The sequence below is a fragment of the Cardiocondyla obscurior genome, linkage group LG03, assembly GCF_019399895.1.
Source record: "Cardiocondyla obscurior isolate alpha-2009 linkage group LG03, Cobs3.1, whole genome shotgun sequence".
In the NCBI taxonomy this organism is placed as follows: Eukaryota; Metazoa; Arthropoda; class Insecta; order Hymenoptera; family Formicidae; genus Cardiocondyla; species Cardiocondyla obscurior.
Window position 1 is genome coordinate 6,155,010 of NC_091866.1, and position 16,095 is coordinate 6,171,104.

The 16,095-nt window shown below is 40.2% G+C and overlaps 1 protein-coding gene across 2 annotated transcripts in view; it reads right to left on the reverse strand.

Annotated features, from left to right (window-relative positions):
* Positions 1-16,095, reverse strand: part of LOC139113574 (cilia- and flagella-associated protein 58) — a 164,909-nt gene that overhangs the window by 10,193 nt on the left and 138,621 nt on the right. For both annotated transcript variants that reach the window (XM_070674807.1, XM_070674808.1), the window contains one exon: positions 6,792-7,046. In XM_070674807.1, coding sequence (XP_070530908.1) covers positions 6,792-7,046 — 255 coding nt within the window. The remainder of the gene's footprint in view (positions 1-6,791; positions 7,047-16,095) is intronic.

Genomic DNA, 16,095 nt, shown 5'->3' on the forward strand with positions numbered 1-16,095 from the left:
AACATCTATAAGCTCAAATATGTCATACATCAAAAATATTTTTTTATGATTATCGATCGATTCAGACTTACACGATTTACGTTGCGTGCAAAAATTTAACATTTTAGATTCTATATTGTTATATCTTAGCTTTAACTTTGTAGATAAAACGCAAAAAAAATTTATTTTACAAGTTATACCTAATTATTTCTATTAAACGGACTTAAAATTGAATCCAGCTTACAAGGAGAGGTTGTCAAGTGCCAACGGAGTTTTTGAATGAGCTTTGGTATGGTAGTTGACAATAAAAATATAAGATCACGTGTCGAAGATTAGGTGTAGATACGCAGTCGTTTTCGAAAAATCGAGGTTTAAAGTTGTCAGGAATAAAGCCTTGAATCAACGAACTCCCCTTTGTTAGTTATCTTAGATTTTGTTACCCGTGAGTCACGTATATCATTATTCGCGCTACGTGACTTCTCGGCCGTTCTTTTGCGATCTTATCCTTATTATCTATTCTATTGTTTCATTCCGTTCCGACCGCTCTACCGAGACGGATGTATTCTATTAAATAAAACTCATGTATTCACCAAGTTCCGCGGCTCTTTATTGACAGACCTTTCAACAAAAGTTTAGCAAGCGCGATATCTACCTAAAAGTTAGACACTTTTTCAACAGCGTTTGGTATGTTTGGTCTGCTGCTAAACTTTATGAGACAAAAGAGTTTTTCAGCAATGTCAACGCTGTTGCATTCCCTGAGAAATTAAAGAAGAAAAGGTGTGAAGATTGCGATGATAATAAACTAGCATTTATTCAATGTTCCCATTACCGTCAATTTTTATGTTTTAATTATTTTCATAATAAACTCTCACGCAAACGGCATATAAAGTTTATTCAGCAGTACTGGCAGAAAGATTGAGAAATAAAGTGGAAAAAAAAGTATTCTACCGGATAGCCAGGCGGACTTTAGAAAGAAAATGGGGACAATAGATTTATATTTTGATCAGATTTATATTTTGAATTACTTGATAAATAAGAAGATAAATGAGAAAGAAGGAAAAATGGTAGTAGCATTTATAGACAAGAAGACAGCGTTTGACTCGGTGGATAAGGATAAATTGGTAAAAGCAATGAGAAAAAGAGGAGTGAGGGAGGATCTTGTGGAAAAGTGTGAAAAGATTTTAGAAGAAACAGTAAGCAAGGTTAGAATTGGAAAAAAAAAAAGGTGAAAAATTTTGGACGGCAAAGGGAGTAAGGCAAAGTTGCCCTTTAAGCCCGAGTTTGTTCACACTGTTGATTGCGGATTTGAACGAGGAATTGAAAAAGGGAAAATGAGAAGAAGTAAGGTTAAAAGGGAAAAAATTTTATTCTTTGGCTTATGCAGACGACATTGCATTGGTGGCGGAGAATGAGGAGGTATGATAGGAATGCTGAAAAATTTAGAAAAATACACAGAAGAAAAGAGACTGGAAGTGAACGTGGAAAAGACAAAGACAATGAGGTATCGAAAAAAAGGGGAAAGATGGAAAAAGATATTTTGGAAATGGAAAGGAAAAGAAATAGAGAAAGTAAAAAGATTTAAGTATTTGGGATATACATATAGTGGCGAGTGGTGATCAGAAGGAACAAGTAAGAGATAGATGTAAGAGGGCGACGGCAGTAATGGGTAGAGTGTGGAGCATAGGAAAAAGAAGATTTGGAAATGATTGGTCCAGAAGGTTACGGCTTTTTAATAAACTAGTTTGATCGGTTGCGAGTTATAAGGTGAAAATTTGGGGATGAAAATAGAGAGAAAAATTAGAAAGATTGCAGAAAAGATTTTTGAGATAAGTTTTGGGGGTTAAAAAATATGTGCCGGGATATATAGTAAGGGAGGAGTTGCAGCGGGATAAGTTAAAAGAAATAACGGGAAGAAGGACATGGAGATATGAGAAAAGACTAAAGGTAGGTAAAGGGGAGGTACTGGCAAGATGGTGTTGGGAAGAGATGAAAGAAAAAGCGAAGGTAGAAAAAATAGAAGGAAAATGGGAAAAAGAAAGAAAGGAGTATTTTGCAGGATTGGGGTGAAAAGTGGAGGAAATAGAAGATAAAAAGGATAAAGGAGAAATGAGGGGAAAGAGATAATGAAAAGGGATAAAAGTTTGCAAGGGAAGATAGATGGAAGAAAATTGGGGAAGCAAAGTGTAATAAGATATATGCAAGGATAAAAGGAGAAGAAGTTTCAGAATATTTGAAAAAGAGATGGAAAGAGGAAAGAGGGCAGAGAATAGCCAGGTTTAGGTTAGGGGATGGTATGAGAGGAAATCTGTACTGAGATAAAGAGGATAATAGAAAATGCAGGATATGTGAAAGGGAAGCATGAAACGTGAGAGCATATCTGGTTAAGTTGTGTGAGCTGGGGGATGAAAAGGGTTGAAAAGAAGCGGTGGAAGACATTTTAAAGGAAGATGGGAAAGGTAAAAGTTGGTTAAGAAAGTTGGAAGAGGTAAGGGAAGGGGCGAGTATGTATGAATGTAGTAGTGAAAGTGATGTCAATGGTATCCCCAAAAATAGACCATAAAATGTGTACTTTAATAACAAATACTCTTCATAAAATTAATGAGATCAAATAAATGCGCTAAAAACCTGAAGAAAATAGAAATTATATTTAAACAAAATTAAAATTCCCCCCAAAAAGACTCCCCCAAAATAGAACATAAAATGTATACTTTAATAATAAATACTCTTTATAAAACTAATGAGATAATGTAAAGAAAAAAAAAAAACTTGGCGCTGCAAAACCAAATCTTTAAAATCTCAAATTATAAATTTGTTTTTTGCGTTATGCTATGCATCAGATTTGATTTCGCAGCGCAAAGATTTTTTGTTTTTTCTTTCTTTACATTACCACGTTATATCATTGGGACAAACCTAGGTCTATTTTTATACGATTTTACATGGTTTGTAATGTTTAAAATTTTCTAGATCCTTTAGGTTCTTGGCGCAATTATTTGATCTCATAACTTTAATAGAGAGTATTCAATATTACAGTACACATTTTATGTTTTTTTGGGGGGATCTAATTTTAAGGGTAATTTTATTCATTTTGTAATTATTTTAATTTCGCGCGCTTATACTTGGCGCTTTTTTATACCTTTTTCTTAAAAAAGGTAATTTTGGGGGGATTTCATTAATTTTGTAGTTGTAATATTTAACCGAAAAAAAGTAATTTTAATTGTTTAAACAAATTTTTTTGCAAAGGTCGATATCTATACAGTTGATAAATTAATTACCATCTAGCGGTGCGAAAATAATAACACACCACACACCTCCCTTTTTGAAATAACATAATATTTTAGGTTAATATACAGGGTGTCCCAGACCAACGTCACTTTTTTTTAATGGTAAGTAGAAGTCGTCGAAATAAGACGAAAAGTCTTATATCATTTTTTAAAATTTGCAACCGTTAACGAGATATCAATTAAAATGTAAACGTGTGCGAGCGACAAGAAACCGCAGACTGAGCAAGCGCGCGATAGACAGCGGCGAGTATCGCTTAAAAAGAATGGGCGCAACTAGCGCGTAACGAGCGAGACAAGGAGACAACGCGCGAGCGAGACGATGCGACGACACGCGAGCAAAATAAAGCAACAACGCGCGTTGTCTCTTTGTCTCGCTTGTTACGCGCTAGTTCCGCCTATTCTCTTTAAGCGATACTCGCCGCCGTCTATCGCGCGCTCGCTCAGTCTGCACTTTCTTGTCGCTCGCACACGTTTACATTTTAATTGATATCTCGTTAACGGTTGCGAATTTTGAAAAATGATATAAGACTTTTTGTCTTATTTCGACAAGTTCTACCTACCATAAAAAAAAAGTGACGTTGGTCTGGGACACCCTGTATATGTCATTATAACTATCACCAGAGTCGATAATAATAAAGTCAATAAATTTATCTGCGCCATCTAGCGATGCAAAAACGAAAGGGACATTTTTCGAGACGTAAAAATGACGACTGAGAATCTTAATAATTTTACTCTTGTAACCAAAATTAACATCGCGATATCTTTATTTATAGACAACGCAGCGAAATAATAAAAACACTTTTATTATATAAGTCGACCCTAATCTATACAATAAGCCTATTAAGAAAGCGATTGGTTGAGTCGTTATTGAGATCCGGTAATCTACGGATTTCTCAAAACGTCGTCTCGCGTATAAGAGGCACGGCAGTGTCTCGCTGCGCCTATACTTGGCGCGAGGCACTACTGTACCTCTTGATTGTATTTTACGTGCGTTATTTCTTTCGCGTATTTTTTTATATTTTGCGTGCGTTAATTCTTTCGCGTATTTCTTTTGTATTTTGCGTGCGTTATTTTTTTCGCGTATTTCCTTTATATTTTGTGTGCGTTAATTTTTTCGCGTATTTCTTTTTTTATTTAACGTGCGGTAATACGAGTGATGGTCAATTGTGTAATGCTTATGTTTCTTTGCTTGTGGCAGTCTGTCGGCGTAATTTTAATGCGCGTAACAGTTTTTTAATCGCTTGCACTTTTTTAGATTCCCCGTTCGCGTGGAGCTTTGTCGAGTTTTTTTTTTCTGCGAAATAGCTTTGTATTATTTTTACTTTTGCTTGCAAAAATACTTTGTTCAAACACGAGTACAGAGATTGGTGCGGCCGCATAATTGGTTTAATTATGCAAATTGGGTTACCCTGAATTTTGTATAAATGTCCATAAGAATAAATATATTTTTGTTAAATATTTGTTAAAAGAAAGTATTCACTAATATCATTCCTCTTCGATGAGTTCGTGAGATTCCTTCCCACACTCGAAATGGGGTTTCCGCTAAAGAATACATAAGTATCTATATTGTACAGAACTTAGTTATAAAACGACTAATTTAGCTGTTATCGAGATGTGAAAATCTACGAATTTTTCAAGCGGCGTTTTGCATAAAAAAAGTCGGTAGCACGTTTTGCGGCACATCATGTGCCTATACTTGGCGCGAGGCACTGTTGTGCCTCTTAATTTTTTCCCATATATTGTAAATTATTTTTTATTTCCTTGCAAAGTTAAATTCAAGTCATTGATATGTAAGAAAATATCGCCCGAAAATATATTTTAACAATATTAATCGTATTATAAAACAACTCAAAATAATCCATCTTAAATTTTGTATTTTAACTTTCAAAGAAATTCAAAATATTACTTACAAGTGTTACATCTACAACTCTATGGTTTATTTTCTCGTTACGCAATGACGTAGTAAGAGATAAAATAAAGAAATATGTAAACTATCAAACGTCAATTGAATAAAATTAAAAAACACAAACACTCGAGCTTTTCTAAACTCTTATCGAAAAATTAAAATTATCAAATATAAATCTGATCTGGCTACTTTGCAACTCGAATAAAAAGAAGCAAACATTTCAGTAAATGATTCCATATACAAATCTTGAAACCAAGAATAACCAGATCAATATCTATTTAACCATACAGTTTATTTAAAGACTAGAACAATACAGGCGCGCGCTGCGCGCGCGCATTAATTCAAGAAAATAGCAATTAAGTCGAACCTTGAAACATGCTTCAATATTAATTAATTGTGCGCGCGCAATGTTTTACTTCAAAAAACCAAACCTCAAAACCTCTTTTTTGACAGCTGACATTTTCTTTCGCTTGGCGAGAAGCAAGCCAAGCAAGAGAGAACCAATCAGCGCGAGTTTTAAACGGCAACAATAGATTCGAGATTTCGAGATTCAGCAAATTCAGACGTAAAACACCCTTTTTTAAATAGGAAAAAGCGTGACATGTTCTAAAATAATAAAAATTGAAATTTGAACTGTTACCTTACAATAAGGCATAATTTCTTTACAAATATAAAACAGATGAACCATAAAGATGAAATCTCAGAGCAATATTCTGGAAAGCTCAAACTATCTCGTCATGGACGAAACCTTTCTTTAAGATGATAATTGAAAGATACTAATACGCGATGTGTACGCTCTAATCGATCTTAGAGAAAGTGTAACCTTACCAATAATATTAATTAACTTTAAGATCCAGCAAGAATAAAATTAACCCTACTAATCAAAATGTAAGTTCTAAAAAAAATCAATGAAACGGCAAAAAATCATACAATTGAGATATAACAGTCGAAAAAAAAAGAATATGAAAAGATGTATGAATGGTGGATAAAGAAATGCTTTCTTTAGCAGCAGACTAATAACATGCGTGGATAGAATGGCATGTTTTTTAGTTTATTTAATATTCACCCCTACTTGTGTTAAAAAATTCATAATTTTTTGAATTTTTAATTTTACGATATTTTCTTGTTAATGATATAAATTATATACAGGGTGTCCGAAATATTATTAGCAATATTAAAACTGTGGGTAGAAAGTTAGATTTGGAGACGAAAAGTTTTTTACGAATTTGTAAAATTCGTAACCATTATTGAAAAAAAAATTAATTTGTCTAGCGCAAGAGCGACAAGGAAACTGCGCGTGAGTGAGCGCGACAGGCGAATGGTTAGGAATGGCGCCGTCGCCTGTCGCGCTCACTCACACGTGGCTTCCTTGTCGCTCTTGCGCTAGACAAATTAATTTTTTTTTCAATAATGGTTACGAATTTTACAAATTCGTAAAGGACTTTTCGTCTCCAAATCTGATTCTTTACTCACAGTTTTAATATTGCTAATAATATTTCGGACACCCTGTATATGTAAAATATATCTTCAAAAATTAAATCTTATTTTTTAATGTTTTTTATCTTTCTATGTCATTAGTAAATTTTTTAATTAAAAAATTCCTAATTCTTAAAAAATATACTTACTTCAAGTTTTCGCCATCTATGAATATTGAACGGAGTTTGAGTTTCTTCCTCAAGTGCAATAACTTTAAGCTTTTCTTTTATCAGATTCCGATTTAGATGAAAAGCTTCTTGACGTAAATTACTATTATTAAAAATATTTTTTGCTAGTAACATTTTTTCGGTTTTAAGTTTTTTTACTTCAAACTTCAGTAATCGAATATCTTCTTGTCTTTGACTGTACTGTATTTCTCCACATTGTAATGTTTTATTTAAGACCTACAACATACAAATACGTAAGTACATACAAAACATGCTATTTAGTTACATTCAATATACATTAAACTTTTTTATATAAAAAGTCCCATAATTTTTAATTATCTAATTACGTTTGTATTTTTTTTGTTGATTGTAAAATTAACGTTAAAACTATCAGTATTATTTTGATGCATTTATTACATGTATATGTAATAATTGTACAGGGTGTCTCACTTCTTATGACAAAGATTTTAGAGATAGGAAGAATTTACCAAGACAAATAAAAAAAAACTCTTACCCTGTTGGTAATGTGTAACTGTACAGTTTCTCATAATTCTCATGTAAATGTGGTTTGTTATCAGTGCCATCTACAATATTCTTTAGTTACTATTTACTCTTTTTGACTTCTTACTTTTTGTAAGAAAACCGTTGAGTGTACACTCGTGGTCAGAATGGTTGCAACACATGAAGTTGCAACAAGATTTTTAGAAACAGAAAATGCGAACCGCTACATTCGTTCATGTGCAATACATAGATATGACCAGATCTATGTATTGCACGTAAACGAATGTAGCGGTTCGCATTTTCTGTTTCTAAAAATCTTGTTGCAACTTCATGTGTTGCAACCATTCTGACCACGAGTGTACACGTGGTTGTTTCGAATAATAATAAAGTACTTTCTAAAGGATATTCTTTATAGTTACAATTTATTTAACAACGTCGTAAACCTACATACCCTATTGCAATCTTCACAATTACTACCGAAAAATTAATTTTTGAAAGTTTCACATTTTAGATTTCGTACCTTAATATCTTAATTGCTAAACTGTGTACAAAAAAAATATATATACCATTATTAATAAATTCCAATTCTAAGTAAACTGAATAAAAAAATTAAGGTCAATTTCAATGATAAAAAAAATCCGTTTCAAGAATGTTTTGTTATGTCATTTGTATAAAACTAACTTTATAAAAAATTTTTTTTTACAAAAATAGTGGTATAGAATAATTGCGTCAAGTCTAAAAAATTGTTTTAAGTACCGTAAAAATTGTTTTATAACTTTGTTTAATCAAGAGATGCGGTAGTGTTTTGAGTTAACTGTACACTGACTGGACAAGATAGGTATTACACCGTGGTACGGTGCGGTTGTGGGTCCGTTCGCCGCAAAGTTGCCACAGGAAAAGCCGGGTGTTGTTAAATAAAGACTTCCACAGAATCGCTGTTCACACTTGTTTATTCTCTTGCTTCCTTGATATAGTATTACAGATTACGAACATATACGCGTCGCGTGACTTTGTGTTAGGAAATGCCCGCGACGGCTTCCGTGTCGTCGCTCATATACTTCACCGAGCTGCAACTTCAGCGAGTTTTGGCCGCCGTGGTTAACCGAAGAGGTTCATCAACCGTGCGGACTTATTTTAATTGTCGCGTCAGTTGCCTATGGTACTTGTAAGTTCGTCGCCCTGTTTCGACATCGGGCGATAATCTCGAGGTCCTTGCCCGATTGCGAAAGTACCAGGGCGATTTTAGAAATTGTTTGCAACCAAAGCGCATTCTTGTGCTGCTTAGGTTACAACATAGGGTTCGTTCTACGGCAACAGCGACTAGCTTGCGTGAGCTAGTGTGGTGTGCATAAAGTTATACAACAAATCGCGTACGTGTGCTGCGGAGCGTTGCGAAGTTCGAGAGGACAAACTCGTGCAAATGAGAAAGTTATAGTACACTTCTAACAACGTTCGAACTGGATTAATTTTCTTCTTTTACTCTCTATAACGAATGGGTGCGTGTGAAAGAAGTATTGCACGTCTTTAGCAAGCAAACGCGCGTCTCTCGGTCTTCCCGTCGCTTTGCAGCGTTTCGTTGTGCGTCTTGATGTACACCATGCTAGCTCACGTACGTTAGCCGCCGTCGTCGCAGAACAAACGCTATTGCAGCCGATCAGTGTACGTGCAGCGAGACCGACAGCAAAATCATTCGTGTATTTTAGCGCTAATCGCCAATTTGGCGACAAGTAAGTTGATCGAACTCTAAATGGGTTTAATAGATAGATTTGAGTCAATTTTAATAACAAAAGTGTTTTTACATATATTATACATAGTTTATAAACTAAGATATGACGATCCAAAATCAAAAATATAAATTTTAAATTATGATACGACGTCGTTGTTATCATTACAGAAGAAAATTAAATAAATATATTTTTTTGTTTTTATGTTGTTAGATGATGCGGATCTAATGTGCATACGTAACAACTATGTGCAGTGATAAGCGTAATTAAAATCGGGGGAAAAATAAAAAATGTGTAAAAGTCTAACAGTAAATCAAGAATACAAGTAAAGAAAACGACCGTAAATTTTAACACAAATAACGGATTTGACGAGCAAATATTAATAACGTATAAGTTGATCAAGCTCTAACTGAGTCGAATGGAAAAATTGAAGTTAATTTGAAAACCGTACACCATTACTCGAGTGCAAAAAAGACTTTATTACAAACCTAATATAAAACATTTTTCAAAACAAATGAATAAATTCCGTACAAAAAATGTTTGCACAATAACAAAAAAAAAAACACAAAAAGAGAGGGATAGAAAAATTAAGGCAATTTTTAATGTCATTTAGTTTAATAGTTTAAAAATTAAGTTTTGCAATTGTTACATCCTTAAACTTCACATCTTTTTTCGACACAAATTTGATAAAATAGATACGGGGAAGTATACTGTTCGAGATGTGTCTAAGCACTCCTTGTGAGCACGATAATATTAATTTCGGCGTGTGAATTAATTTTGGTCGACAGCATGCTGCGAGAATTCGTGCTTTCACATCTGTTTTCAATTTCTTTGCCCGGCATTGTTGACGTCCTCGAGTCCTCGCTGTTCTGTTGCTAGGCGCGATGTACATGTACATTCCGTTATCGAGCTAGCCTTGTTTTCGCGGTTTTTCAGCGTCAACGAAATTAGCGGTCGAATTCGTGGAAACATTGAGAAGTTTCCCAATATAAAAGGCCCGGCTCTCGGAAGCCGGGAACTTAGTTGTCGAGCACTCAAGGCTTCATAGCATTCTATTTTCGTGCGGTTTTTTCCGAGATACATTCTCGTGCGTTAAATTGCTTTCGTCGCGTTGCTTGCGCGTGCTAACGATTGTGTGTATTATCATTTGGTACTTTTATATTAAAGCTATAGCATATTCAGAAATCTGCGTAACATTATTTCTTCCACGCGCTTTCATAAACAATACCATGTAACGGTTGGGTTTTGCCGTGCCGCGGAGGTTGCCGGATTGAGGCTCGCCGGAGCCTGAGTTCGTTGAGACGACGACAGACCGAGCGGTTGGTCGGGGTCTGGGCCGAGGTTGCTCGGGCTGGCCCGAGGGGCAGCGGTCGGGAGCGCCCGACCGCGGCAGTGCCGGCGACTAGTTGTCGCGCGGCGGATCCGTTGCCGGACGGGAGCGCCCGTCCGGGGGATCGCGTGAGGGTGCGAAGCGCCCTGGAGGTGGCGGCCGTCGGGAGCGCCCGACGGCGGCGATGCCGATGACTGTATGTCGTGCGGCAGGCTCTAGGCTTGGACGGGAGCGCCCGTCCAAGAGAACCAAAGGTGGCCCGGAATGATCCGGAGAGCGGCAGTCGGGAGCGCCCGACCGCGGCGGTGTCGTCGGCAGCGTGCCGTACGACGGATCCTACGGCCTGGACGGGAGCGCCCGTCCAGGGGATCTCGGTGTGGCACGGGGTGCCCTGGAAGCGGCGGCAGTCGAGAGCGCCCGACCGCGGCGGTGTCGTCGGCAGTATGCCGTACAATAGATCCTACAACCTGGACGGGAGCGCCCGTCCAGGGGATCTCGGTGGCCCGGCCTAGCCGGGGGCGCCGGCGGTATCCGGTCGCCTCGGTGGTGGAGCCTCGGGAGCGCCCGAGGTCTCCAGGAACCTGAAGCTTTACTCTGCCTTGGGAGCGCCCAAAGCAGCGGAAGACTCTCACCGGGAGCGCCCGGGGACGACTCGGGAGCGCCCGAGTCGGAGAGTACTAGAGAGGGCTTCGGGAGCGCCCGAAGCCTATCGGATCTGGAGGACTGGTGTTCGTGACGAGGAGTCGGAACGGACAAGGTACTTGGTCTGCCGCGAGCTCGGTTTATATAGTCGCCGAGATGAGAGTGGGGAAGTTCCCACTCTTACCTCGGCGGCGCGCGCCATCGTCGGGCCGGTGGTCGCCCGTCGAACCTTGCTTGGCGCGTTCGGTCCTGTTCGGGTCGGTGTTAGCCCTCAGGGACGGCGTCTGCCGTCTAGTGGCGGGGCCTAAGCCCTCGCCACAACCATATCTATTTGGAATCGAAAGAAAGCACTTCTAATCTTCCAGAAAAATAATTTTACAATCAGAAACATCTTGTTTTGCCAGATGTATACATAAAAAAAAGAGAAACTTGCAACAAATAATAAAGCAAAGGGCCCAACGAAAAACTAAACTGTAGAAAGTTTTCAAGATTAAAAAAAATAATTAAACTTTCAAGGCCCGGCAATGTTTCAAATAAATATTGAATGTCTGGCAGCAGGTTCTGAAAGAAAATAACTTTTAAGATCGCAATTGCGGCATAGATCTAAGCTTTAGAAAAACAAAAAAGGGGCGTGAGAGCCCCGCAATTAGAGACACAGACGGAAACAATAAAATTCAGGCAACAAATGTGACCTGCCGACAACAAAAAAGGGTCTCTAAACCATTTTTCTAATTTGTTAATAATGTTCTGGAAGGTTGGAAAGGCTGAAGCCATGTGGGGGAAGTCTCTTATAAACATTTGCTCTCAAACCAATAGATGTCAGGAACTCCTCACCAAAATTTAGAAACTATGGGCGAAAATTTAGAAATCTTAGAAAATCGGAGAAAGGATGAGGCGCGAGTGACCAATAATTGTGAAAAGGAAAAAGTGGAGAAACATGCTTAGCAAATGAGAATAGTTGTATAAAAAATGAGTTGTTACAAATTAAAAGTTACGCCGCGGGGATAGTGACGCGGTCGTGGCCGGTTAAATTAGAACGAAAAGGCGAATGTTAATCCCTTCGTACAAACTAATCACGCGGAGACACGCGGGAAGCACGTGGCCGGTAAATGAGATCCGCACTGAGTATTTCTATGAGTTGTCACTAAAGAGTTTTACTGAGGTTAAGATCTGTCCGTCTGAGTATATTTTAGAGTCCGCAATGAGTTTAAACTGAACGCACAATTATATTAATTATGAGGCCAAAACGCTGCGAAGTCCGGTGAGCTACTGAGCATGAGATTCAATACGCCTCGTGCTGCAGGATGATATCTTCCAGATGATTGTTGGCGTGTTGCACACGGCGAGGATGATCTGGATGAGTTGCACTAAAGACAAAGCGATGAGTGATCCGATGAGTGATGAGATGAGTAAGAGATCTGCGAAAAAGCACACTGCATTTCGATGCACACGAGGTGATGCTTGGCACAGCTGAAACGACAATGATAGGACTCAAGCCGGCAACGCCTTCGAGAATCGGAGGCAATAATCAAACGACGGATCGATATCGATCCGTCGCCGGCGATCGACCACGAGGTACTGCCCCGCGGCGGTAACAACAATAATTATCTAATCTTTTAACAATATTGATTTTTGAAAAATAAAAATTTGGTGATAGTCTTCCCCTTTTCCGAGGTTATAAAACCGCGTGTTTCGGCAGGACTCTCTCGCGTTGTTCTCGTACCTTTTGGTCGCAAACAAGTTATCGTTGTCGTGAGTGTAAAGTATCAAAAGAGTTAAAAGGAAGCCTGGGAAAAAAAGGAAAGGAGAATCAAGATCAACAAGTAGTAAGTCTCAGCATTCATTCATTCATTCATTCTTATTTGTTTGATTCCACTAAAAGAAAATATGTCAATTACTCTCAAATTAAATTTCGAGAAAAGTGAGAGGGTGCCATGCGCATATCGAATTTTCGGGATCTCATCGAAGTCCTCTGAGTTTTCTGGTAATTTGCTTTGCGTGGTTGACCTCCTCGTGATAAACGGTTGCGATAAGCTGCCAACACCTGGTGACTATCAGTAGCTTAAAACTCGAATGAGGCTCCATGCATTCAATTGAACTAAGAGAATTTTAGACGGACGGATTGAAGGTTCCGGAAGAAAGAGTGCAATAAGTTGCCGTTAAGCGATTCTCTTTTAAGAAATTTATATTTAAATCAAATTAATTTTTTTCAGTGGAATCTTTTAATAAAAGAACGATTAAGAAAAGCCAGGCGCGCCGAAATAAGAAGATCCGGGATCTGCGGGAGCTCATACGCACTTTTTTTTGTGCAGTTTTTGTTCGCGGCGCCGCCAGGGGAAGTTCCGATTGATACCAAAGCGAGAGGAAAGGTCATGGTCTCTACAGCCACCTGTTCCTCCCCCTTCTTCTATACTCGTAGAACTCGAAAATCTTGATTTATATGAGACTGCGCGGCCACAAACGCCACCGATTTGTAATTCTTCAGTTGAATTGACGGAGCCGGAGTCGGAGGAATTCCGCCCTATATCTCAGTCCAATACAACTGATCTTTCCCCTGTTCCTGAACAACATTTCCCGGAACCTATCCCTTCCCCCGCCCCAAGTGTCGAGTTTCTCGGGGAGCAAGAGAAGAAACCGAGAGTGATCATTGATTCTGTCCTCGAGCTCCTGCGGAGAACTTGCACTCCGTGGACGGATCCTGTTCCGGAAAGGGTGTACACTGTAGGCCCTGACCATTTTGATATTGATGAAATCAGAAAACATACGAGTCAGTCACCTCCTGATGCCAGATTTTTCATTTACTATCCTGGGATGGAAACCCCGTTCCTGGCTCCGGTTAGTTTAATTGACCTGGCGTTCCCAAGGTCATCGGTGAAACTTACAGAAATCATAGAAATAAATTTAGAATAAAACCAATTATGAATAAGTATATTAATATTTATTGTTAGCTTAAAGATAACCTTTTATACTCTAATTCATAAAGATTTGTTTTTTTTATATATTATACTTCAATTTACCCACTCTGGGAGCCACGAGACCTTGCCGTTGGTGAGTGTGCTTAGCCGAGAGGCCAGAGGGGATCGCGCCCGTCACCAACTAGTTTGGTGATGGACGGGATCCCGTCGCCTGCCTCACGGCGAGTAAAAGAGCCAACGGGGCGTACTCTGCTGTATCGGCTTAGTCCGCCCCGAGTGTGACTAAAGAGGAACCCTATAAACGGGCTCTTCTCTGTGCGTGGGACTCTCCGCGAGGAGAGTATGAATGAATGTGAAGACGTGGGGCGAGTTGTGCTACCAGTGACCAAAGAGTGGCTTACTCAAGCCAAGGTGTTCGGACCGTGCCGAGGGCTGCGTAGCGCAGGGGGAGCTGCGTCTTGAATGGTCACTCCTGGACACCATGCGAAATCCAGGAGTAAATAGTCAAGCCCCGGACAACGCGGTTCTGCCCGGGTAATACCGCGCTTCCGCGACACTCGTGAGAACTTTATGGAACCAATGGAACTGAACATTAATTTAAATAGCACCTTCCAGGGCGAGGCCTCTGAAGAGAGCCCTCGACCGGAAAAAAACCTTGGGGATGGGGCGGGACCCTCGGGGGACTGTCTTAAAACTAAAAATAAGCAAAGCGGGGCTGCAAAGCGCCGCTTGAAGAAGCAGCTGCAGGGGAGAAGGGGGGGCAGCAAGTGACTCCCCTGGATCAACCACAACTGCTCAGGAAGGGGGTGGTGGAGCCCGGTCTGAGTCGTGCAAACGGACCAGGTCGGACCACACGACTCCCAGTCCCAATGACTGTCAGGACAAGAGACCTAAAGTCACTAACCAAGGATCATATGCCCAGGCAGCCAGGGGAATGTCAGGTTAGCCTTCGTATTAGAGGGCTATCCTGACAAAAAATTGGGGGCTGAGGAGTGGTACACCGTGGTACGGTGCGGTTGTGGGTCCGTTTGCCGGAACGTTTGCCACACCAGAGAGGAGCCGGGTGTGGATGAATAAAATCTTTCTTTACAAATGTGATGCACTTTTTATTTTCCTGTTGATACAACTGATACGCGTTGCGTTACTTCTGATAAAAAGAATGCCCGCGACGGCTTCCGAGCCGTCGCTCATATACTCCGCCGAGTTGCAACCTCAGCGAGTTTCGGTCGCGGTGGTTGACCGGAGAGGTTCGTCAACCGCACGGGCTTATTCTAATTATTATATACAGGTTTATCGCCCTATTTCGACATCGGGCGATAATCCCCAAGGCTTTGCCCGATTGCGAAAGTACAGGGCGATTTCCGAAATGGTTTGCAACCAGAGCGCATTCTTCAAAATGCTGCTCAGGTTACAACAAGAGGTCGTCTGGATCAGAAGAGTGATCCAAAAGAGCATCTTCCAGCTTCCGGAGGGCACAAGGGTCCCGACCTTTTCCGGGTCATGGGAGAGAGACGGGCCCTCGTGTTCGCCTGCACCGACAAAAAGACCGGGAACTGGCTGAAAAGCCAGGCCTTGGGCTTCAAGTTGGAGGCGAGACCTCTGCGTGTGCTGCCGGCGGGGGAGCATCCAAAGCGCCACCGCCTGGTGATGCACGTAGAGAAGCCGGGACTGTCTGTCCAAGGAGCCTTGAGGCTCCTGGACAAACAGAACAAGGATCTCGGGGCCGGGAGGTAGCTCGTCACCCGGGGAAGCGAGAAGGGAGACGAAACAGGCTCCCATTTCGCTTACCTGGTGGGCGGGACATCGCTCGAGGCACTGAGAGCCTGTGGGTTTAAGCCTTCTGCGAGACGGGTCGGGCAACTGTAAAGCTGCTTGACAAGGACCGCAAGAAGGGTCCTGACGAGGAAGGAAAGACGGTTGGGGAGCTGGACCGGCTTAGAAGTGGCCGGGCTCGGCTTCTCAATAACCCAATTTAACTTGCACCACAGCAAAGGCGCCTCGGCGATCTTAGCCAGGAGCATGGCTATGGTGCAAACAGGTATAGCATTAATACAAGAGCCTTGGCTCATAAATAATGCTGTAAAAGGTTTGGGAGGATGTGGCAAATTATATTATGCCCGCTCAAGCACCAAGCCGAGAACTTGTATTTTGGTAAAAAGACTTAATGCAGTTTT